This window comes from Asterias amurensis, chromosome 22 (assembly GCF_032118995.1).
Source record: "Asterias amurensis chromosome 22, ASM3211899v1".
NCBI lineage: Eukaryota > Metazoa > Echinodermata > Asteroidea > Forcipulatida > Asteriidae > Asterias > Asterias amurensis.
Window position 1 is genome coordinate 4,835,815 of NC_092669.1, and position 26,178 is coordinate 4,861,992.

The window sequence follows — 26,178 nt, forward strand, 5'->3', positions numbered from 1 at the left end:
AAAACAGCATCGCGTCAGCATTCAATAAACACAAACTCCAACGTGTTCTTCATAATCAATGAGTGTCGCGTTTGTGCATGCAGCCTCACCAGTGAGCCCTCTAGTTCTTATCTATGGTCACGGTTAAACTTGGGGAAAAGACCATTTTGGAAATTTGGAAGGTATTTTTTTCCATGTACGTTAACCCTAACTGATAAAGCTACGAGCCTACAAACGTAGCCGATTGACGCACCTGCTTGCTGCTTTATTGGATGTTGGGGTGCCATGTTATTGTAACCATTGCTATAATGATAATAATAGGGCTTCCTATATAGCGGGACTCTGTTTGAGTTATTAAACCTACTCCTTTTACATAGCACCATTGCAATATACAGGCATGAGAATCTTCCGGTTTAAACCGGAATTCCGGTTTTTTTCCTTTCAAAATTGTGGTCTCCGAGTTCGATGTGAATTTGCTATAAAATTCGGGGGGTAGGTTTTTGGGGGTATACATTTGGATTTCTCTAGTCCCTCTTCTCTAGTCAGACAATGTAAGTTTACCTTTGTAATTGTTATTATCGCGGATCCACACGTACGGCGTTCATGAAAAAACGGCACCTAAACAATAAATTACCGTCAAGCAACTGGCCCAGTTTACGGCTTGTGGTCTTCCTTGCATCGCGCATGCATGCGGCAGCAGCGACAGATGTATAAACTTGCCTCATTCCTCGCTTCGTTTACAGTGGTACGGTTCAATAATGTTTGCGTGTAATGCGCTCGCTGCTGCAGCAGCAAACATAACACGTGTGGAGACTTTTGAAAGTCTACTGAAAAAACAATGCACGTGTTTGCACCATGTGTACTGTGTACGTGCAGGTTTGTACACGAACCAATGAGCGGCGCGGCACGAATCTGAGATCGCCGGCAGGCCATGGAAAACTGGTACCTGTTATTTGCCTCACAACCAGCGAAAGATATATTGGGAACTAGCGAACACACGGTACGTCCGCGGACGACGTGCTTTCTTCATTGGTTCTATTTCTATGTTGGGGTCTTATCTCAACCTCGTTCCAGTTATACCCTATGCTGAATAACAACCTCTTTCTCAAAAACACATCGCTCTCGCCAAATATATAGGCCTATATATATATTTTAAAATGTGCGTCGCCGACGGATCGTTAAAATCACAAACATTAAATTGCAAAAGAATTTCTTTTACACAACCGAATTTCAAATCAAGAACCTATAAAAATGGTTGTTGGTGAGAAAAAAAAAACATTTTCAAGGGCAGAAATAAGGGTTAAGATCGTCTAAAAAATAAAAATATTATTACTATTATTTTTTTTTCCCTTTCTTTTTCCGGAGTTGTAACAAAATCGCAGGCGAACCCAAAATTGTTTGAGCTTTACATTCCTTATTTTCCCTTAAACCTATTTTTAAAAAAAAAAGGAAAAATCACACAAAAGTAGCTCACTTCTACCTGGAAAAATAGGTGTCAGAAATGCATCAGAGACCACCACAGAGCTTCTAAAATACCCAGAGCTCCCAGGGCCCTTAAGCGGGCCCTGGACCCCGGCCGTAAGGGACTTCGAGCTGCGCGCTTCGCACACAAAAATGATAGAATTTTGACATTTTCAATCAACTTAATTTTTTTCCTGTTTTTTTATCATTACCCATTCTCATGCCTGAATATATGCTGCCAATCAAACCAGGAACACTTTCGATAAGTGCACTGGGTTCTTTTACGTGCATAACACATTATACAGGACCAACGGCTTTGTGTCCCATCCGAAGGACGAAGCATCATGGTCAAGTGTCTTGCTTAAGTTTGCCACAACTGGGACTCGGTTTCACAAAGAGTTAGGCCTAGTCCTAAATGTATGGCTAGTCCTAAGTTATGACAAGTAACTCTTCCCAACTCGAGATAAGACTAGTCTCTTTGTGAAACCCACCCCTTAACTGCTGTGCCATGACACGACAGGTTGCTGTACCTTATCTTGATTCTTGTTTTTATTCGTCGACAGTAACGTTCAGCTGAGTAGCTATGAGTATGTCCAGGAGTGTCTGAAACTCGATAAAGACGTGACGCTAGTTCTCCTTCACAGAGCTGAGATGAACACCAGCCTGAAAAGAATGGTGAGTCTCACTCAGAAACATGCCTCAGGAAGGAGTTTTGAAGATTGTGGTTAAAGGCAGTAAACACTATTGGTTATTACTTAAAATAATCATTAGCATAAAACCCTACTTGGTAAAGGGTAATGTGGAGAGGTTGGTAGTATAAAACATTGTGAGAAACAGCTCCCTCTGAAGTAATGTAGTTTTCGAGAAAGAAGTAATTTTCCACAAATTTGATGTCGGGACCTCAGATTTAGAATTTGAGGTCTCGAAATCAAGCATCTGAAAGCACACAACTTCATGTGACAAGGGTGTTTTTACTTTCATAGTTATCTCGCAACTTCGATGCCAATTGAGCTCAAATTTTCACAGGTTTGTTTTTTTATGCATTTGTTGAGAAACACCAAATTAGAAGACTGGTCTTTGACAATTACCAAAAGTGTCCACTGTCTTTAAATTCCTTAGAAAACTGCTTGTGCACAAAAAAGTCGCGAAGCACACCAAAATCTGCTTTACTACAAGAATAAAATCACCAGCTAACATGTAGCGCATGTGCCATCTACATGTATTTCTTACTGGTGTTTTGCTCATTCTAGGGGAATACTTTCACATAGCCGGAGTCTAAGCCAAAGTTTGAGAAAGGCTTAAGAAAGACATTTTGTATACAGTTGCTCCACTATACAAGCATGACCCTGTATGACCCGTGTGAACCCATGTAACCCTTGACCCTGTTTGACCCTTGCCAATATACATGATATGTACCTGACCCATGTCCTTTGACCCTATTTGACCCTTTGACCCTGTTTGACCCTTACATTCATTCCAGGCTGAGGACGATGACAGTGATATCTCAAACATCAACTTCTCAAGTTGCCAGTATACATGATACATATGACCCATGACCCTTTGACCCTGTTCGACCCTTTGACCCTGTTTGACCTTTGCATTTTATTCCAGGCTGAGGATGATGACAGTGATATCTCACAGATCAACTTCTCGAGTCTCTTTGAGAGACCAGTAACAACGGCTGTCTCTAAGTGAGTACATACAAAAATGCTTGAATGAGTAAAGCCTGGTTCAATACTTCATGCAAATGTGAAGCGAGTGTTTACGTCACATGGCTGTTTTCACAGCAAACAGTGCACAGGGAGTTGAACACAGCTCAACTATTGCAAACTATTTGATGCGGATTTGTAACGTCAAAATTTGTATCACATTCAAAGGAAATATGAACTGGGCTTTGCCATGGGACCAATCACAGCTTTTATTTTACTGCTCAGCAAAAATGTTTCAGACACTATTTTTAGACTGTGCAAGTCACGCCCGTATTTCAACTTCCGGGACCATTGTGGTCCCAACCATGTGTTCTTTGTTTGTTTGACGTGTTTTCTTGTTCCAGTGCGTGCGAGACTTGCACAGTCTCCTTTCTTATGATTGATTTAAAAAAATAAGCTATCTGTATTTGAAATGTGCTTGGTTTTTTATAGAGCTGCTTTTGTTTTGTGAGACTTGCCTGGCCCCCAATATCATGGCTCTGCTAACCGGAAGCAGTGAATTAACGTCAAGTGCTTAACGTCAAGCGTATTTTACTGGTTAGAAGGGAATTTGGGCTTGTGCACGTGCGTACTCTAGGTTACCAGACAACAGACGCTTACAAGGCTAGCGCAGATATTTTTGGCTTACAGTGCAAGCAGAAAATGGTGATCGTAAGCGCAGATTTTGCGGTTAGCTGAGCTATGAAATTTTGCCTTGATTTCTTTCATCTTTAACATCTCTCGGCTCTGAATTTGAACTTCAATCACAGATGGAATTTTATGGCGTATGCTCAGTGTGTACAGTAAGTTTTCCTTGTCAGAGAATATGCATCTTGAGCATCTGGTTTAAGTTTATAACATTCTTCGAGGATACTTTTTTTTTTCCTTGCCAATTTGGGACAACAAAAATTGGAAGCTCGTTTTGCCGTCAGATTAAAAAGTTGTGGATTAACATTTAAAGCCAAATCAACTTCTGTTAATGATAATAATAACTAGTTCTTATATAGGGCATTATCATAGTAACCGTCTCAATGCGTTTTACATTAGTGCCCTGGTCATTGGGCCAATAACATGTTCCATTTTAGTCGTTCTCAGCTCCCTGAGGAGTATGCAATCTGGGCAGCCATTACCACTTCAAAGGCTTTTTCATACACAATATCAACCTGTACCCCACAGGTAACCATTTGTACACCTTGGCGAGGAGAAGCAATTATAGTAAAGCATCTTGCTCATCTTGCCATAACTAGGATTCAAACCCACACTCTGATGACTTAACCACCAGGGCCCAATATCATAGAGCTGCTAAGCACAAAAATTTGCTTAGCACGAAATTTCTTCCTTGATAAAACAGGATTACTAACCAAATTTCCATTTGTTGCATATTGCTTGTTACTAGTATTTATCTGTTGTTTGTATCCTGAATATCACATGGAAATTTAGTCGGTAATCATATTTTCATCTAGGAAGAAAATTCATGCTCAGCAAATGTTTGTGCTTAGCAGCTCTATGAAATAGGGCCCAGAATTTAAATTTGACGCTCTTAACCATTCAGCCATGATGCTTGCATGAGTTTGATAAAACATCTGATACACTGAAACATTTTGATTTTGTTTTATTTTTGTTTGAGAATGCATGAAATACCTTACCTGTTTTTTTTAACTTGGCAATATGGTCTTGTCCATGCATAATTAGTTATGCAGCATGGCCCACATGGCAATTAGATTAGATAAGATTAGATTAGATTAGATTAGAAATATTTATTCAGCCAACTTTAAAAGCCAAAAACATAGGAAATTGAATGGTACCTCGAGCTCTCTAGATTCAACAATCACAAAATATTATTCCATGAAATGCTTTACACTTTGAGAAAACATTAAAACGATTATCAATTCTCACTAACGAGAATTACGGATTCATTTTAAACACAAGTTGTGACACGGCGTAACATGCGGAAACAAGGTATGGGTTTTCCAGTTATTTTCTCCCGACTCCGATGACCGATTGAGCCTAAATTTTCACAGGTTTGTTATTCGATATACATGTATGTAGTGATACACGAAGTGTGAGCCTTGGACAATACTGTTTACCGAAAGTTTCTGTTGGCTTTAGTAGACAATTACAAAAAGTGTCCAGTGTCTTTAAAGTACACATGTACAATATTTTCCTTCAAGATATGTGGGACTATGTTTCAATTATTAGACTTCTCTATTTACCTCAGTGGTTTACAAGGTGCTATAGTGCAATATGCAGCCAATCAATCCAGGAACACTGGGGCAAACCCCTTATCTTTTTGACAAGTATTACACAACACACAGGACCTACAGCTTTACGTCCCATCCGAAGGCAGAGCACTATTAAATGATTAATTATCTGTTACTAAATCAACGAGTCACAAAAATCATTTAAAGGCAGTGGACACTATTGGTTTCGAGACCTCAAGTTTAGAATTTGAGGTCTCAAAATCAAGCATAGAAAGCACACAACTTGGTGTGCCAAGGATGTTTTTTCTTTCAGTATTATCTTGCAACTTCGACGACCGATTGAGCTCAAATTTTCACAGGTTTGTTATTTTATGCATATGTTGAGATACACCAACTGTGAAGACTAATCTTTGACAATTACCAATAGTGTCCACTGTCTTTAAAAGTCAGATTCTTTAGTTATATGTATTCTTTTAATTAAGGAGGATTTTTTTTTTTTTTTTTTTTTTGGAGGGGGTTTGTTTGTTTGTTTGTTTGTTTGTTTGTTTGTTTGTTTGTTTGTTTGTTTGTTTGTTTGAATGATCTTCCCATCAAGGGAACTTGGCAAACTCCCACAAGGGATATAAACACCAAGCTGGCAACAGCCAATCTCTCTCACACGAACATTGGTTTAACGTCTATGATTATGAGTTACACATACATGTATCAAGAACTTGTGATTCAGTAACTAGACAACAATACTTATTCTAGTCATTGTGAAATCAGTGGTAAGCTGAGGGATTCGAACCCACAACCTTGTGATTGCAAGTCCTGCAGTCTCAACCACTTGGCCTAGGTGACTAAGGGGTAACGGTTTTTTTATGATTTTAATGTTTTTAATTTGTAGGAAGGGGCTGGATGTCTTATTGCACGCTTTCACAGTTGAAGGTGATAAACTTAAAGCGGCAGTTAAGGTAACTTATCTTTATTTGTTTGTGTTTTTTTTAGTTCTCTTTTCATACCTTATTCTATATCCTTGCTTTCACAAGACATAAGGGCTTGTGGCTCAAAATGTTTACTGGCCAAGAATTGTTGTGACAATTTATATTTTGTACAACTTTACATATTTTGACCTTTGACCCATTTTCTTAGTAATCATCACAGCAACTTTAATTTACTGAAAAACCAACTAATAGTTGCATCTTCTGTTTTAGTCTGGTGCCCAGCCCAAGACAGGACCGTTAATACAGACGGTCAAAGCGATCTGCTTCACCCTGGCCTCGATTGAACCGAACGAGATCTCAACGGCTATCAGGGAATTTCAAACCGCGTCAACCGACCACGAGGCAGTCTTTGAAAAGCTGAGCACTGCAGTGTTACGATTGGTCGACTTGTACTGCGCTTCGTTTGACACGGACTTCCGGACTGGTACTGATGACACCGGTGACCCGCCTCAGGATATTACAGTGAAGGGACATAACCTCAGAGTTTGCGTGGCATCTGCGCATCGATTGCCAAACAACATCAAAAATGCGTGAGTACTACACTTTTTTTCTCCCTCTTCCCATCATTGGTGTTGTCCAATATATCTTCTTGTGGTCATACCAGCCTCTGGTACCCTCCAACCTAAAATTGATCTTAACTGCAAAATCGGATCTTAGTAGCTAAGCAAATTGTGACGTCACAATACAAATCACTACGGTAATACTGACAACTCACCAAAAAGGCACTGGACACCTTTGGTGTGTTCCAACATGTATGCATCTGTAAAAATTTGGACTCAATTGGGCATCAAAGTTGCAAGAGAATAAGGGTCGAAAAAAAAAAACCTTGTTGCACAGATATGTTTGCTTTCAGATGCCTAATTAAAGGCTTCAGGCCTGCAGTCTTTTAATATTTGAGTGCAAAATTACCTATTTCTCAAAACGTATCTTACTTCAGAGGGAGCCGTTTCTCACAATGTTTTATACTATCGACAGCTCTCCATTGGTCGTTACCCAGTTTAAACTTTTTATGCTACAACTTATATTGAGTAATTACCAATAGTGTACAGTGCCTTATTTTGTAATTACAATATTTTCTTTACAGTCATGAGTTTTACTCTGTCTCAGCTCAGTTGTACTACGGTGGTAATTCTCTACACTTCTCCGTCGATACTTGGCCATCTCGCATCAACAGTGGCTTTTTTGATAAACTTGCATGGAACCAGGAGTAAGTTTATTTAAAAAAAACAAAAAAAAAAAACAATATTAATAATTTTGTGCTGTTCTGACAACAATGTATTCAACTCAATTTTGTCCATTCAATACAACTTTTATTTCATACTTTTTCGAAAGATATGATGTATCCAAAATATTACAAAGAGAAGCAAAAAATCATGTACATGTACAGAGAATTGATGGAAAATAGTTAACCTATTAACATAAAAATTAAGAGAGTGTGAGGCTGTCAGACATTGGAGTTTTGCTTCTGATGCCATACGGAAAGTTACAGTGACTGGCTTTAGGTTTAATTCTACCATGAGTTCCCACCTGGACTTGTATTCAATGACAATTGCATAGTGTTTTACAGAGTAGCCAAGGTAGGGGAACAGCGCAGGGTTGTTCCCATTGAACTTTTAGCGACCCTGTTAAAGGAACACGTTGTCTTGGATCGGTCGAGTTGGTCTTTGAAAAGCATTCTGTAACCATTTGTTATAAAATGCCTTGAAATTGCCTGGTGTTCCTTTTACCTCGTCGACTTAGACGGTCCGCCATATATGGGAGTCAAATTTTTGACTCCCATAAATGGTCGACCGTGTTAGTTCCCGACGTAAAAGGAAATCATGCAATTTCGAGTGATACTTGTGTGGATCATTATATTCTACTTTTAAAACATCTTTCTAACCCTATGCATTTCATAACAAACGGTTTCAAACACTTTTTATAGATCAACTCGTCCGATCCAAGGCAACATGTTCGTATAACCATGGCTGCCAGGAAGTCTTTCGCGACCTCTTTCGGCCTGTTGGTTTTTTAAATTCTATCATTCATTAGAAAAGCTGTGGTACTTAATAAAAAAGAAAAACCAATAGGAACAGAGCTTTACACGTGTACGTTGTGCATCTTTTCCAGGTTGGAACTTCCAGTACCTGTTAGTCAACTTCCTCGGGAGGCGAGGCTGATTTTAACTCTGTATGGACACGATTCATCCAGCACGGAGACTCGTAATGCAGACAAGACCATTCTGGGATGGGTGGCCATTCCATTGTTCAACTTCAGAGGGTGAGCATTTCTAGTTATTTAACCTTTTTATTTAGTTATTTAGTCTTTTTTGTCTTAAATTGCCTGGGGCACCTTGTCAAAACTATCGTGGGGAAAAATTAGGGGAGTCTGTCCCGGTCGTGGTTTTTTTGTTGGGATGATTTATTATTTAGTTTCTCTCCCAGTCTGATCTTTCATTCAATTCAATTCAATTCAAATCAATTCAATTTTTATTGGTCCTACCATGGAGGAAATTCATTTTGAATACATGCAATACAGAAAAAATTAATAAAGCAAAATCATTAAAAAAACTGCTGGAAATACATAATATTAATTAATCAGAGAAAACTACATAATAAACCACAACTTCTCTAATTATACTTCTCTGCCGAGCTCTCTGTGGTTTGGCCGCTGATAAGAACTCACAACCCTCGGGCTTTTCATAAACACAGAACTTGAAGTCTATTCAACATGTTCAACTGTGATTTATAATTAATAACCTTACTAAAACAACATTCATATCGACTCCCATTCGCCGGAAGTATGAACCAGGCTTGAGGCTACCCTGTCTAAATAAATATATACAAATCAACAAATAAATCAACAAATAAATAAATACACTTTTTTCTTTCCATTCACCTGTTCACAGGGAGTTTCAGAGAGGTAGTCATTTGCTTGGACTTTGGGCCGATTCTTCTGTTAATCCCATCGGGACTTGCTCATCGAACCTTCTTAGTCAGACGAGTATCATCCTTCAGGTAAAGCTAGATTATGTTAAAGACAGGGGAAACTGTTGGTAATTGTCTTCTCACTTGGTGTATCTCAACATATGCATAAAATAACAAACCAGTGGAAATTTGAACTCAATGGGTCGCTGAAGTTGCAAGATAATAATGTAAGAAAAAAAAACCCATGTCACACGAAGTTGTGTGCTTTCAGATGCTTGATTTCAAGACCTCAAATTCTGATTCTGAGGTCTCAAAATCAAATTCGTGGAAAATTACTTCTTTCTCGAAAACTACGTTACTTCAGAGGGAGACGTTTCTCACAATGTTTTATACTATCAACAGCTCACCATTGCTTGTTACCAAGTAAGTTTTTAAGCTAACTTTGTACTTTGTACTTTGTCAAACGATGTTTGGTCACAATTCTATTTTGCAAAATTTATAAGCATACATGTATTTTATAGTGCTTGCAACATTATAGAGTACCATGTTTTGAAAAGTTTACAATTATTTTTTTACTAAAGTAAATTAAATAACTGGAAAAATGTTTTGGGGAAATTGAAATAATAACCTGTTTTCAGCTGTGTTTCGCACATTGTGTTATCTTTCAATTTTGGACGGACAGTCAATTCATTTGTACCGCTTAGCCTTGATGCTCCAATTGACTTGAAAGAGAACATAAATTGTTATAATTTTTGTTTTCTGTCGTCAAGGTTAACTTTGAAGATACCAGAGTACGCCATGATGCTCCAGTTGACTTGAAAGAGAACATAAATTGTTAAAATTTTGTTTTCTGTCGTCAAGGTTAACTTTGAAGATACCAGAGTACGCCATGATGCTCCAATTGACTTGAAAGAGAACATAAATTGTTATAATTTTTGTTTTCTGTCGTCAAGGTTAACTTTGAAGATACCAGAGTTCGCTCTGTATTCCCCGAGATCCATCCACTCGAAGACAAAGTGTTTAAATTTGACAACTTGGAGCCATTCAATCGCTGTAGAGTCCAGGAAATACTGGAGACCGATGTTCTTTCATCGTAAGTAGAAACATCAGAACCAACAATTTTAGAGTGCTGGTCAAACCTAGCCGTTGAGTCTTAACCCATGCTTACAAAACATGCCCGATGACATTCACAAATTTGATTAGTCATCTTGTACAGTATTTCATGTTTCATTTCTCCTACACAACTGTACACTCCTGCCCGCGCTCTTCGCTCACAAAACCAACATCTCCTTCAGATTTCAAGATTAAACCTATGCTTACAAAACATGCCCGATGACATTCACAAATTTGATTAGTCATCTTGTACAGTATTTCATGTTTCATTTCTCCTACACAACTGTACACTCCTGCCCGCGCTCTTCGCTCACAAAACCAACATCTCCTTCAGATTTCAAGATTCAACACATACATGTAGCACAACGCACACCGGTCGTTTCATTGTTACTGCACCCACTCTCTGGTACAATCTCCCCCTCCACATTCGGACCTTCAACTCCTTTGAATCACAATGGACCGATCCGGCCTGTCAATCAAACTGTTGCGCGTTCACCCATTTGACCAATCACAGCAATGATTGTGGTCGGACAAACTCCGTCATGCGTGCGCGTAAATTTGACACGCGCGGAATGCAGAATGTCATTTGGAGTGCTCGAACACGTGTCTTGCTCACGTGTGCGGTGGGCGGAGCTTAGTGGAAAGCTGGAAGGGTCCATACAAAGGTGGCCTTCAAACCCACCTCTTTACTTGTTCTAAAATGTGTACAGCTTTAGTTACCTTGCCTGTGTGATAATCTTAGAATAAGATCATTCAGTCAAGTGTAAATAATTGAACATGTTATTTGTTTTCATAAACTTTGTAAAGCGCCTAGAGATAGCTTGATTTGATTATTGTTTTAGTTGTTTATACATTTGATTCATCTTCAGTTTGAGTTCTGAGGACGCGATGTTCCTATGGAGTAAACGCCACTACCTCCACGACTTCCCGTCAGCACTTCCACGGATCTTAGAAGTGGCCCCTACCTGGGACTGGGCCTGCTTGGCTGATATCTACTCGTTACTCAGGCACTGGAAGCCGCCTAAACCGGTCCAGACTCTCCAATTACTCCACCCAAGGTATGATACAAATACTAATTTTATGTCCCCTTTTGTGTTTGCTTAGAATAAAACTTTAAATACTACTTGCTGTATTTTGGTTTTTTGTTTGAATAATTTTTAACTTGATTTATTTTGTGGGAATGTGGGATGTATTGGATGTAACTTTTGTTTAAATTTCTAATGTGCTTTGAAGTTAATGGTGACTGGTTGAAGACTCACCCCAAGCTAATTCTGCTGGTAATAGTGTAATCCAGCTGCATAATTTTAGATCTAAGATTTGTTTGTCATTTTTGACCTGTCCCAATTTGTTTACCACGGTACATTTGATAACTGTGCAATAGCTCTGTGTAAAGTTTAAGTGGCTTTTTTAATTGGGTGAACCCTCTTTGTTGTTTTGTTGAGTGTAGGTTTGCAGATAGAGAAGTTAGATGTACGGCCGTCAAGTGGATGCAGAGTATCTCAGATGATGAACTGTGCGACTACTTGCCACAACTTGTACAGGTATGAATGCTCTTAAGATCTTGGGGAAAAAAAAACTGTTCAGCTAGGTGTGTTCCTGAACATTTTGTTTGTAAGCAGGTTAGTGATGTGTGAAGCTTTGCGTGGTGTGAAGGAAAAGAATAAACCATACATAATAGGGAACTTTCAGGTATAACCATTTAACAATACTCTTTTGAGGGATTGGTGGCTCTCAAAAGAGCCGTTTTGGTCTCAACGTTTCGAACAGTACACTCTGCTCGTCTTCCTGAAAATGAGCATAGTTCAAAACGAACGTCAAGACCATACCAACACTCCTACAAAAGAGATTCAGTTCATGATTGTACCCGCAAGTTAACTAACATTTATAGTTTATTCCTATACAATGTACCTTGTTATCTCTGTAAAATATGTATAAGTTGACATGCATTGGGACTAGTGCTGGGCGAATAGTGAAATTTTGTTATTCGGATACCGCTGGCCAACTATCCGAAATTAACCGGATATTCTGGGCGGATTGATATTAGTTTTAGACAGTGTCACTCGGTTCATTCATAAAAATGACCGGATCTAATTTAAAGATGGCGATTTGCTTTTTCTTTTGATCGTGGATGGCTCTACGTGAAGGAAAACTTTTGTAATCTTTGAACAAATTACGTCAGAAATGTCATTGTTTTAACTCTTCACGGAGGTGAGCATAGCAAAATACTTAATTTATGCTGTTTTATGCTGTCTTAATAGAAGTTTCATTAGGATTCAGACAAAACATTCATGTCAGTTGTCGCCCGACGTCCGCGGATATTCGGATATTAAAGAATATCTGGTTACTTGGTTGTAATTACCGAACTATCCGGTTTATAAATAGCTATTCGCGCCCTATGCGGATATCCGGTTAAGAAAAAAAAGGCATTCGCGGTTACGGATAGGAAAACCTATTCGCCATTAACCGGATATTCCAATAATTCGCCCAGGCCTAATTGGGACGTTCTGAGTAAAGGCTGGTTTATTGTCGGTCACTCCATGATGTCCTTTTGGGCCATTCACAACTATTTAACATTTACAAGTGTACAAACGGAACACTTTTTCAACACCCCCCTCCCCTCCTCCTCTAATTATTGTTTTTGTATGATTGCGTTCATGGATTGACAATACACTCTTTCATACTTGTATGATTCTTTTGAATTATTTTCTTTGTAGGCCTTGAAATATGAAAGCTACCACGATTCAGCACTGGCGAGGTTTCTAATAGATCGCTCTATTCAGAGTATTAGAGTGGCACATTACCTGTACTGGTAAGTATAAAGGGATTCAAAAGTGGATCAGGATGGTTAAATATAGAAGTTTCAATTCAAGTTTTTGAGATAAAGTAAAGATCACAAATCAATGTTTTCAGGAGAGTTGCATGAATAGGCATACTTTTTTTGCGACATTGTTTCACTCGTTTGTCCAAAACTACAGCACCTTAAAGACACTAGACACTTTTGGTAATTGTCAAAGATCAGTCTTCTCACTTGGTGTATCTCAACATAATTTCAGCTCAATTGGTCAATGAAGTTGCGCGATAGTTATGACAGAAAAACACCCTTTTTACACAAAGTTGTGTGCTTTCAGATACTTGATTTTGAGACCTCAAATTGTAATTCTTAGGTCTCGAAGTCAAATTCGTGGAAAACATTTCTTTCTCGAAAACTACTTCACTTCAGAGCCATTTCTCACAATGTTTTATACTATCAACCTCTCCCCATTACTCGTTACCAAGTAAGGTTTTATGTTAATAATTATTTTGAGTTATTACCAATACAGTGTCTTCTGCCTTTTTAAGCTTCCTTTAAAATATTTAACTTGTTAAAACAAGTTAAGTATTTTAAGGGAAGCTTCTATCATCATGATCTTCAAAACGTGATTTCTGACATAAAATAACCATCAGAACACTCTCATCTGCTCACAACCGGACTTTCTCCTTTATTGCTCCGCGAATATGGAACAACCTCCCAGTACGCATCAAAAAAAGTAACTGTTTGACATTGTTCAAAAAATCTCTCAAAACTCACTTGTATCAGATGTAATTTGTTGTATTTATAAGTTCCATTGGTCTTGCTCTTTCCAGCGCTTCGATCTTGATGTAAAGGCGCTTTAGTTGAATGTATGTATATATGTAAATACATGTACACGTAGGCCTAGTTTTCTTTAGTCTCCTGATGATGTCTACAATGAAGTACAAGCTAGTCAAAACGATGAGACCAATCAAGAACTCACTCCACAAAAGTGAAGAAATAACGATCCACCAAAATCTAAAGTAGTAGTCCCAGCCGATTTTATTGTAGTTAAAAAGCATGACAGATCTTTTGATAACTGAGAAGTCTCCCGAATTCTGAAAATCAACTCCGTGGTAGGAGAATATACAATACAGTTCTCTAAAGAACAAAATTTACCTGGCAAGTAGGGATACACATGGTGTTACCACAAAAAAAAAAAATATTGATACCTCACCATGAAATGCCTCAAATCCCATATACTGCCATATCTGGAATGCACTCACCATCTCAATCAGGGAATCTAACTCTCTACGCACATTCAAGAAGTGTATCAAACATTATCTATACCCACCTTAATGCGCTGCATTTTTGACTTTGTGGCGCTTTACAACTTCCTTATAATGTATGTATGTATGTATGTATGTATGTATCGTTCATCAATGAATCTACTTTGTGTTTGAAGGTACCTTAAAGACAGTCTTCGTGAGCAGCAGTACAAACAACGCATCGAGATGATTCTGGGAGCTCTCCTTAGCGTCTGCTCTAAGGGGCTGAGACATCAGTTCCGTCTCCAGGAGGCGTTGATCGAGAACTTGAACAACATCGCCGAGCAGGTCAAAGCTGCAAAGGATGCCAATAGAATGGTAAAAGAAAACGTTTCTCCCGAGGCCAAAACATCTCGAAAAAATGTTTAGCGTCCCCGTCTGCGTCCTTTTAAGAGGCCACCTCCTTCCTCGACACGGGCCATTAATATCAAACACAACCATGGATTGAGGGGAAACTCTTCCATGATTAGCTCATTTGTACAGGGGCCAATTTCACAAAGATCTAAGATTGATCGTAACTGCAAATCAATCGTAGTTGCTTAGTAAAACGTGATGTCACAATACAAATCACTATGGTGAAACTGAAAATTTGTCTTGCGATGAATTTTATTGCTTTGTGAAATCGGCCCCTGTTCTGGAAGATCTATGCTTCTGATTAATTCTCTGACGTAAAAACATCCTTTGTGCTCTGTACTTGGCCCAATACACCGATCCATGAAGCCAGGCCCAATTATCATTGACCAATCACAACCGCGAAATCTGATCACCATTTGAACCGTTTGGTGATCTTTGCACTAATTGTGATCGGGTTTCGCGGCTGTGATTGGTCAACTGGTAAGGAGGCGGGGCGTAATGGACCGGTCTATTTCATACAGTTGCTTAGCAGAAAATCTGCTGTGCAACATCCTTTGCTAAGAGAGAAATGAGTGGGGTACCAGTCACACTAATGGTAAATGTACAATAGTTCACTGGTAACCTATTTTGGTAAGCAAGAGTTATCTGTGCTTAGCACGTTTTTGTGCTTACAGGCTTTATTGAAATTGGGCCCCGTATTAAAAGTCAATAAGCAGGTTATCACAGCTATCTAGTACTACGTTTAAAAACACCAGTAATGTTTAAAGGAACACGTTGCCTTGGATCGGGCGAGTTGGTCTATAAAAAGCGCTGTAACCCTTTTTTTATAAAATGCATATGGTTGGAAAGATGTTTTAAAAGTAGAACACAATGATCCACACGAGTTCGCCTCGAAATTGCATGGTTTTCATTTTACTGTGCGAACTAACACGGTCGGCCATTTATGGGAGTCAAAATTTTGACTCCCATAAATGGCCGACGTGTTAGTCGACGAGGTAAAAGGAAAACCATGCAATTTTGAGGCATGTTTGTGTGGATCATTGTATTCTACTTTTACAATATCCTTCAACCCGTGTGCATTTTATAAAAAACGGTTACAAACGCTTTTTAAATACCAACCCGACCGATCCAAGGCAACGTGTTTCCTTTAATTTTGCAATCTTCCCTAATCAGGGATGATGACCCAAAATTACCATTTCAAACAACTTTCTTTTGTCTTCTTGTTGTTGCAGTCTTTGCTTCATGCCAGCTTAGAGACTGTCGTAGCATCGTTGGAGAGCAATGTTCTCATGCCGACCAACCCATCACTGGAGATAAGAGGTCTAAACCTTCCGGTAGGCAATAATATAACACTTGTATAAATTAGTGCTGGGCGAATAGTGAAATTTTGTTATTCGGATACCGCTGGCCAACTATCCGAAATTAACCGGATATTCGAATAGTTTTTTTTGCCGCTAGAGGGCGCTATTTAAAAAAAATAAAATTAAAAAAAAATTTAAAATATTTTTTTTTGCCGCTAGAGGGCGCTGTTCGTTTGTGAATGAGATCTTATGGGCGGATTGATATTAGTTTTAGACAGTGTCACTCGGTTCATTCATAAAAATGACCGGATCTAATTTAAAGATGGCGATTTGCTTTTTCTTTTGATCGTGATTGACTCTACGTGAAGGAAAACTTTTGTAATCTTTGAACAAATTACGTCAGAAATGTCATTGTTTTAACTCTTCACGGAGGTGAGCATAGTTAAATACTTAATATATGCTGTTTTATGCTGTCTTAATAGAAGTTTCATAAGGATTCAGACAAAACATTCATATCAGTTGTCGCCCGACGTCCGCGGATATTCGGATATTAAAGAATATCCGGTTACTCGGTTGTAATTACAGAATTATCCGGTTTGTAAATAGGTATTCGCGCCCTATGCGGATATCCGGTTAAGAAAAAGAAGGCATTCACGGTTACGGATAGGAAAACCTATTCGCCATTAACCGGATATTCGAATAATTCGCCCAGGCCTAGTATAAATGTACACTTGGCAATATGTGGCGTGTGATTGTCTGGAGGTTAACATGGTTAAAGATGCTATGTCAGATTTTGGGCCCCAAACATGCCAAACATTAAAAAAATTGATTTTTTTGAGTGAATGGTATTTCAAAGAGTATCACCTGCTCTAATGAATTTTTTTTTTAACTTTTACTTTTAATGGTCAGGAACCATGACAAAAATTTAAAACGTTTCTTATAAAACACATAAGAATTGGTCACGTGATATATTGTCAGGATCCCGACAAAAATTATCTTTGAGACTTTATTTCACTGCTACTAATAATTGTCGGACTTTTTCAAGCAATGGCTCAAATGAAAGCTTATAACTTTCTCGACCCCCATCAAAATACCTATTGAATTTTAAATCAAAATGTTTGGGTCAAATCGGCAAAAAATCTGACATAGCATCTTTAAGAGCACCGGATTCAAACTCTGGTGTTTCTGATCAGCAGAGTGTAGGTTTGAGTCCCAGTCTTGACATGGTGTGTTGTGGCCGAGCGGTTTAGAGCACCGGATTCAAACTCTGGTGTTTCTGATCAGCAGAGTGTGGGTTCGAGTCCCAGTCCTGACACTTATGTCCTTAAGCAAGACACTTAACCATTGCTTCGTCCTTCGGATGGGACGTAAAGCTGTTGGTCCTGTGTCTTGTGTAACACACGTAAAAGAACCTTGTGCACTTATCAAAATGAGAAGGAGTTCGCCCCGGTGTTCCTGGCTTGAATGGCAGCATACTGCCCCACAGCACTTCATTACATCATTACAACGGTTTACATGGTGCTATGTAAAAGGAGTAGGGGTGGATTTCACAAAGGTAGTCCTAACTAAGGACTAGTCCTAAGAGATACATGTAGGACTGGTCCTAAGGTAGGACCAGTAACTTATCCTAACTTAGGACTGGTCCTATCTCTTAGCATTGCCTAGGACTAGTCCTAAGTTAGGACTACCTTTGTGAAATCCACCCCAGGTCTCATAATTAAAATTAGTCTCACATATCTTGCAGAGAAATAGTGATAGTCTTTGCTGTAGACGATGTGACCTCTGACGTCACACGAAAACCATAACATGGTTTGCGCGCATACTGCCGGGAAAAAATCTTTGTGTTTTGGCAGCCAGTTAGAAAGTGTACACAATCTTACTATGACTACGCAACTCAGTGCCCGGCGAAACATGACGTATATAGTGTTTTGTCAACAGAGGGCGGTTTGAATGTAAACATAGGTCACATCGTCTAAACATTTCTAAAAAAACATACTCATCATTAGAAATAGAGATAATCTCTAGAAAGGCAATATAAAACATGCAGTGAGTCTATAGTGAACAATAATTGACCCAGAGAAAAAAATCAGTCACTGATATTGTCTTATCTTTCAGTCCGTAGTAAACCCTAAAAGCCTTTTGGGGATATGGCGGACAAAATGCTACAACACTTTAAGGTTTGGGTAAATTTGTGTGTATACACCCAAACCAAACAGTACACCCCCATCACGTCCACCATATCTCATAAAGGCTTATTGCGATTTTCTCAAGTGAGTATGACTATGACTTGTCTGTTTTCTCTCCTCAGAACTGTGGTTACTACAATTCATTCACTGTACCTCTCAAGTTAGTTCTGTTCAATGCAGGGGCCAATTTCATAGAGCTGCTTAAGCAAAAAATTTGCTTGAGCACGAAAATAGCTCCCTTATTTTACACATGTTACTGGCCACAATTTCATGCCATATACATTGCTTATGACTAGTATTTAGCTGTTGTTTACTTAGCATAACAATTGAGTGGAGTCTTGGCCGGTAATCTGATTTTACTAAGCAATTAATTTTTTGCTTAAGCAAAATTTTGTGCTTAAGCAGCTCTATGAAATTGGGCCAAGATTCATTAGCAAGGCTGCAACACTGTTTATGACTTGTCTGTTTTCTCTTCTCAGAATTGTGGTTACTACAATTCATTCACTGTTCCTCTGAAGTTAGTTCTTTACAATGCAGATCCGTTAGCATGGCTGCAACACTGTTTATGACTTGTCTGTTTTCTCTCCTCAGAATTGTGGTTACTACAATTCATTCACTGTACCTCTGAAGTTAGTTCTGTATAATGCAGATTCGTTAGCTGAGGACGTGACCATTATGTACAAGGTAAGACTATTGGTTGTTTACAGTTTTCACAAAGTATCAATACAATACAATACAATAATCTTTGGGATCCCAAAAAGGGTAATTCAAATGCTCGCATACAGTAAAAACATTGACACATTAAAAACATTAAAAAACAGACAATGGCTATAAACAATTACTAGAAAAACTACTAAAAAGCGATAAGAAAAATACTGGAGACTGGGCGATAAATTTATAAGTAACATATAAAATTGAGATTGTGGTGTGTTATTGCACAAGGGATAAAAGAGGATGAGTCGTCGTTTGTCACAGAATGTGGCACTGGCTTACGACCAGATCTTGGGATCAGCTGGCTAGCAAGCCGTCATGAAGTGGATGGTTAGCATCATTCAGTAGCATTGTTAGCTTGCCAGCCAGCAGATCCTCATATGCTGTGTCAACAAGCGGCCGCGACTCCACAATCCTTCCTGCTGCTAAACGAATTCATTTCCTAAGACAAATTGTACAAGAATTCCTATTTTTCACAATGGTATCTTAACTGCTGTCTCATTTTCTTGTCTTTTCCTATTTATGTTTCCAATATTTTTTATCCTTTGGTAATTTTCATTGTGTTTGTCCTTTTATATGGATGAGGCCCTCCTCCAGCACTTTCCATTATCGTATGTCATTGGGAGACTTTTGAGACGCTATCCACAGCAGACATACAGTCCCTTTTAGCAGCTCTGAGCATGCCCGCACAAGCTCAGTGTTGTGCACGTAGTTTACGTAATATTGACTGCTTCGAGTGCTGTGGTTAAAACTATGACTCTCGAGGTGAATCGGAGGGACAATAGAACTCTCAGAGAAACACCGAGGGAGTCATAGTTTTAACCATGGCACGAGTAAAAGCAGTCAATATTTGTTTTATAACACCCCAAGCATTTCTAAATACCGTAAGTCACAGACCTGAATGCTACAATCCACGGACGACGCGAACACAGATTGCGAAAACTGTTACTGTGCTACATGTAGTGTCATGTAATTCGAAATGGTCACAGACATTTACTGCACGCAGTGTGATAGTCTTTGGACTAGCGCATGGCAAACCGATGCACTATCACACGGCAAACCGATGCACTATCACACGGCCGTCGTCTAGTACAACTAAGACATATCATGTGACGCGCTCTAAACCAACGAAAAGGCAGACTATTTGTAAGGGGTGTTATAATAACCGTTATAATAGGTCTTAGCAAGCGCACTAATTGCGAGAACTAAAGAAAAAGGACCATTGAAGAGTCTTCCACACTCATTTTTCTCTTCCTTTTCAGGCTGGAGATGATTTACGTCAGGATATGCTAACCATGCAGATGATCCGAATCATGGATAAGTTATGGCTGTCTGAGGGACTAGACCTCAGGATGATCACGTTTAGATGTATCGGTACTGGACATAATAGAGGTATTAGTCATCCATCTGCGTGTTAGATTGGACAATGGTGTTCTTGATCACAAGTTACCACTTAAATTTGAATTTCTCAGACTATCAAGACAGTTGCTATGTCACATGGTTATAGGGGCAAGCTTTTGCGTAGTTTTGTAAAAGACGGTGAACACCCATACACAATTCTGAATGGATGCGTATGACAAAATGGTACCAGGGTTTGCTCATCTGGAGGTTGCTAATGTATACAAAAGCTTGCCCCGAACCATTTGACACACATGATCTGATCAACAAAATAACAAAGAGGGTTCACCCAATTAAAAAAAGCCACTTAAACTTTACACAGAGCTAGTGCACAGTTATCAAATGTACGTGGTAAACAAATTGGGACCGGTCGTAGTTTTGTAAAAGATGGTGAACACCCATACACAATTCTGAATGGATGCGTATGACAAAATGGTACCAGGGTTTGCTCATCTGGAGGTTGCTAATGTTTACAAAAGCTTGCCCCGAACCATTTGACACACATGATCTGATCAACAAAATAACAAAGAGGGTTCACCCAATTGAAAAAGCCACTTAAACTTTACACAGAGCTAGTGCACAGTTATCAAATGTACCGTGGTAAACAAATTGGGACCGGTCAAAAATGACAAACAAATCTTAGATCTTAAATTATGAAGCCAGATTACACTATTACCAGCAGAATTAGCTTGGGGTGAGTCTTCAACCAGTCACCATTAACTTCAAAGCACATTAGAAATTGAAACAAAAATTACATCCAATACATCCCATATTCCCACAAAATAAATCACCCCCGAACAAAGATATTGACAAAATAGGGACACCGCCAATATAGGGCTAGATAGCTCAGTTGGCAGAGCGCCGGCACGTTAATCCGGAGGTCGTTGGTTCGAATCCTTTGTTCAACCCCAAAAATCAAAATAAATCAAGTTAAAAATTATTAAACACAACACCCCTCCAGCTATGAAATGGTAAGGCCCTCGGCCCGATCGGATAAACAAATCCTGATAAGGGAATGATAAGGGCATATCGCGTGATGTTGCACAACTGTTGTCGTTGCTCGCGACCAATAGGAATGAAGAAACTGTCTGATACACACAGGTGCAAGCGCACGCCATGCCCATGTTAAAATACTTTTTACTGGTGTTATATCATCCGTTCTAACAACATCTCGAGATGCCTTTTTGTAGACCAATTAGAATGGATAAACTGTCTTAGGTATTCATGAATTATATACACATGTACGTCAGATTTAGCTGCAAATCTCCAGAACCATGATGAAGGCTATGTGAAATGATGTGGGTCAAAGGTGGTTATGAATGTGGGCTTAATGGCAGATCTCTGGTTTAATGCACAAGCTTTGAAGTGTGACATCAGATGTTTAGGCCTGGTAAAACTTAGAATAGTCACAATATTTTGATCGTGCCACTTTTTTTCCCCTAGGCCTGGTGGAACTGGTCGGTGAGTCGCAAACGATGCGTAAGATTCAAGTTGAACACGGTCTGACAGGTTCATTCAAGGATAAACCTTTGTCAGTTTGGCTTCAGAAACATAACCCCACAGAGTTGGACTATCGGAAGGTATGTCAATTTCTTTCAATGTGCATCTTTAAAGGCAGTGGACACTATTGGTAATTACTCAAAATAATTATTAGCATAAAACCTTACTTGGGTGACGAGTAATGGGGAGAGGTTGATGGTATAAAACACTGTGAGAAACGGCCCCCTCTGAATGGACATGGTTTTCGAGAAAAAAGTAATTTTCCACAAATTTGATTTTGAGACCTCAGATTTAGAATTTGAGGTCTCAAAACCAAGCATTTGAAAGCACACAACTTTGTGTGACATGGGTGTTTTTTCTTCCATTACCCCTGATTACTACTCGCAACTTAGACAACCAATCAAGCTCAAATTTTCACAGGTTTGTTATTTTATGCATATGTTGAGATTCAGCAAGCGAGAAGGCTGGTCCTTGACAATTACCAATGGCGTCCGGTGTCTTTAAGTATTATTTAATTCTTCAGTATATTTATGAAGTAACAAATTGATAACATTCTCTTGACATTATTTGTGTTTTTTCATTGTACACTACTTTTTAAGTCACGTATAATTATTCAGTATAATTTTTTTTTTATGCATTGTGCATTTTTAACGTCTTGCTTTCATTGTTAATGTGAAGTGTCTTAGATGCCTTTAAGGCGGATTTTCACTCTATAAGATCTTTTATTATTATTATTATCAACATAAGATTGCTTTGGACAAATGATGGATCTATAAGATTGCCTTGAACTAATGGTGCATCAATAAGATTGCCTTACAATATGCAGATGTGGAAATAATTGTTTTATTAAACTGAATTACATGTGAAATGAAATTATATGGCGCCCTATTCCATCCGGTCATTGCTCATGGCGGTACAGTAAGCTCTTGTAAACAGGTGATATTTGGGTGTTATCTTCATAAACAACAGTATTGTAGGTGATTGCTGATCGCAACAGATTACACAGTAGTCACCCCAACTGTGTTTGCGTCTAGAATTGAATAATGCAGATTTTTTTGTCCAAACTAGAGCGCAAGTTTTATTTTATGGAAGATCAGTAGGTTGGTTATGTATGCTGGACATCCATTGATCACCAATAACCACTCATATTTTCTCACCTGATCATTTTATAAAAAGGCTGTGGAGAATTTCACGTACTCCTGCGCGGGGTACTGTGTGGCTACCTACGTCCTTGGAATTGGTGACAGGCACAATGACAACATCATGGTGGCGAGGACGGGTCACATGTTCCACATTGACTTCGGGAAGTTCCTTGGGAATGCGCAGATGTTTGGAAATATAAAAAGGTAAAGGAGACAACACTTTGTTAATGGAATATGTTTTTGTAAATGAAAAGATAGTATGTTTTCAGCCTTGTTTGTTGCACATCATGTTATCTTTTTGGAAAGACAGTAATTTTCAAAAACTATTTACTTTAGTTTGTAACAAGTCACAATTTTAACTGCAGACTTGTAATTAATCTTCATTCAAGTGTTGATTTGTTACGTGTTAGTTAAGTAAACATTATCTCCACTTTCTTCAATAAAGCGATGTCACAGAAATAGTTTAAAGTAAAGTATCTTGCGAGGACGGGTCACATGTTTCACATTGACTTTGGGAAATTCCTTGGGAACGCGCAGATGTTCGGAAATATAAAAAGGTAAAGGAGACAACACTTTGCCATGCATAGAAAATATCTTTGTAAATATACATCATGTAGCCTTTTTAAATTGTAGAGTCAACTGAGGGATCTGTGATCCAGAATGTGCTATATAAACACTGTTTTATAATTATTATTATTATTATTATTATTATTATTATTATTATTATTATTATTATTATTATTATTATTATAATTATTATTATTATTATTATTATTATTATTATTATTATTATTATTATTATTATTATTATTATTATTGTTAGATGAAGGGCGTTTGACACTGATTATAAAAAGAAACATTGTCTTTTATCGTCCATGAGTATTGGCTTGCTTTCATTCACAGATGACAAAGAGGTCAACGTGAAAGTCACGTTGTTGCGAATTAAACTCAATTCATGAAAAAGCATACCTTGTACAGCTATTTTTTTTTCTTCCCTTTTTTGCACAGTCTGGATCCAAAGTGTTATAATTGCTTTTGATATATTCATGTATAAGCAGATGTGGCAGGAACCATATGTTGTAGTATTAGGGCCCCGATAGTGGCTAGCTTCAGCGATCAATAGAAAAATATAAGCTTGTTGTAATTGTCCGCATTTTATCGACTGAAGAGTTGCATGCCTGTATAAGAAGCCACCATTATTGTTATCATTTGTTTAGGGATCGAACAGCCTTCGTCTTGACGCCTGAGATGGCTTATGTGATCAACGGTGGAGAGAAACAAAGCAGTCGCTTTCAGATGTTTGTGGATCTTTGCTCGGAGGCGTTCAATCTTGTCAGGAACCACGCTGATACCTTCTTTAATCTTTTTGGCTTGGTAAGATAATTTACATATATAACATGGTTTGAGGGTTACTAATAATAATAATAATAACCGTATTTATAACGCGCTTTTTGCCAAAGGATACAAAGCGCCAGGTATTATTACTGCAAGGAGTGGGGCAAATTTTGAGATATAAGCGCTAATCATTAAGCACCATGTAATGGTTTACAAGGTGCTGTGGCGCAATATGCTGCCAATCCAGCCAGGAACACCGGGGCGAACCCCTTCTCTTTTTGATAAGTGCACTGAGTTCTTTTACATGCGTTTACACAACACATGGGACCAACGGCTTTACGTCCCATCCGAAGGACGAAGCAATGGTTATGTGTCTTGCTTAAGGACACAAGGCTGGGGATTCGAACCCACATTCTGCTGATCACAAACACCAGAGTTTGAATTCGGTGCTCTTAACCGCTCGGCCACGACACTCCCACTAGTCTGTACTAGTCGATATTATAACACCCCTTGTAAGTATTCTGCCTGCTCATTGGTTTAGAGCGCGTCACATGACATGTCTTAGTTTTGATAGACGACGGCCGTGTGATAGTGCGACGGTTTGCCATGCGCTAGTCCGAAGACTAGCACACGGCGCCGTGCGCTAGTCAAGGTGACTAGCACACGGCGTGCAGTTAATAGTCTGTAACCATTTCGAATTTCACAAAACTACGAGCAACACAGTAAGTAAAAGTGTTTGCAATCTGTGTTCGCGTCGTCCGTGGATTGTAGCATTCAGGTCTGTAACTTAATAATAATAGTACAGTATTAAGAAATGTTTGGGGTGTTATAAAACAAATATTGACTGCTTTTACTCGTGCAATGGTTAAAAACTATGACTTCCTCGGTGATCCCCGGAGCATTCCGGGGATCACCTCAGGAGTCATAGTTTTAACCATAGCACTCGAAGCTGTCAATATTTGTATATTAGCTTTTCGGGGTATTGGAACTAGTTTGTCATCTTCCAATACAGAGGGGAGCTCATCGACTAGTGAAACAAACCATGTTATATTTGTTTTACTATACTTCATACCTATTCAGTTACTGGAACATGAGTTTTGAGCAAGAGTAAAATGATGACTGTGAAAGAAAGTGCATCCGTGATAAGTTTGTTCATGTGTTGTGTTGGATGTCGCTTAGAGAGGGCTGTTCGTGCGTTTATACAAAACAGTACCATGATCAATAGTGCCCGGGGATGACGTCGCGCAATGGTAGTGCGCATGACAAGTAGAATATTATTACTTGTCATGCGCATTTACCAATAGCGCGAATACTCAGCATGGTAACTAGCAAAACTAACACCTGGCACGTGGTGATGAATGGACCAATGAGAAGTGCAAGGGTCGTAGGTTCGAATCCCACCCGAGTAACATGCCTGTGATATTTTTTCACAGGACTCGGGGAAAGTACTGAGTATACAATGGTAACATACATCGGTGCATGGGTAAAAACCAAAAATTTAAATCCCATATTGTTACATTGACATTGAAATTGGAAGTCGCATTATAAATAAATTTTGGTTGTTTGTGTCTATTACACCCAGATGCTTAATGCAGGGATCGGCCAGCTGTCTAAACCTGAGGACCTTAGCCATGTCCAGAATGCACTCAGACCACAAGCCAGTAATACAGAAGCTACTACATGGATAACCAGGTACAGTTACAGCATGGTTAACAAAGGAACAATGACTGAAACTTGATAGTTCATTTTACGTACTAGGGTGCGTTCGATTGGCTTCCCTGGGTCTACTCCAATCTGCCCCCCCCCCCCCCCCCCCGGTATG

The 26,178-nt window shown here is 38.9% G+C and overlaps 1 protein-coding gene across 5 annotated transcripts in view; it reads left to right on the plus strand.

Moving 5' to 3' along the window:
- The window catches only part of LOC139954009 (phosphatidylinositol 4-phosphate 3-kinase C2 domain-containing subunit beta-like), a 67,382-nt gene that overhangs the window by 16,927 nt on the left and 24,277 nt on the right, over nucleotides 1-26,178 (plus strand). For all 5 annotated transcript variants that reach the window (XM_071953634.1, XM_071953633.1, XM_071953635.1 and 2 more), the window contains 19 exons: nucleotides 2,004-2,115; nucleotides 3,052-3,131; nucleotides 6,216-6,282; nucleotides 6,523-6,842; nucleotides 7,397-7,519; nucleotides 8,422-8,571; nucleotides 9,200-9,308; nucleotides 10,172-10,311; nucleotides 11,201-11,389; nucleotides 11,779-11,872; nucleotides 13,046-13,140; nucleotides 14,567-14,747; nucleotides 16,016-16,117; nucleotides 18,862-18,954; nucleotides 20,244-20,373; nucleotides 21,823-21,959; nucleotides 23,056-23,225; nucleotides 24,239-24,395; nucleotides 25,939-26,048. In XM_071953634.1, the coding sequence (XP_071809735.1) occupies nucleotides 2,004-2,115; nucleotides 3,052-3,131; nucleotides 6,216-6,282; nucleotides 6,523-6,842; nucleotides 7,397-7,519; nucleotides 8,422-8,571; nucleotides 9,200-9,308; nucleotides 10,172-10,311; nucleotides 11,201-11,389; nucleotides 11,779-11,872; nucleotides 13,046-13,140; nucleotides 14,567-14,747; nucleotides 16,016-16,117; nucleotides 18,862-18,954; nucleotides 20,244-20,373; nucleotides 21,823-21,959; nucleotides 23,056-23,225; nucleotides 24,239-24,395; nucleotides 25,939-26,048 (2,559 nt within the window). The remainder of the gene's footprint in view (nucleotides 1-2,003; nucleotides 2,116-3,051; nucleotides 3,132-6,215; nucleotides 6,283-6,522; nucleotides 6,843-7,396; nucleotides 7,520-8,421; nucleotides 8,572-9,199; nucleotides 9,309-10,171; nucleotides 10,312-11,200; nucleotides 11,390-11,778; nucleotides 11,873-13,045; nucleotides 13,141-14,566; nucleotides 14,748-16,015; nucleotides 16,118-18,861; nucleotides 18,955-20,243; nucleotides 20,374-21,822; nucleotides 21,960-23,055; nucleotides 23,226-24,238; nucleotides 24,396-25,938; nucleotides 26,049-26,178) is intronic.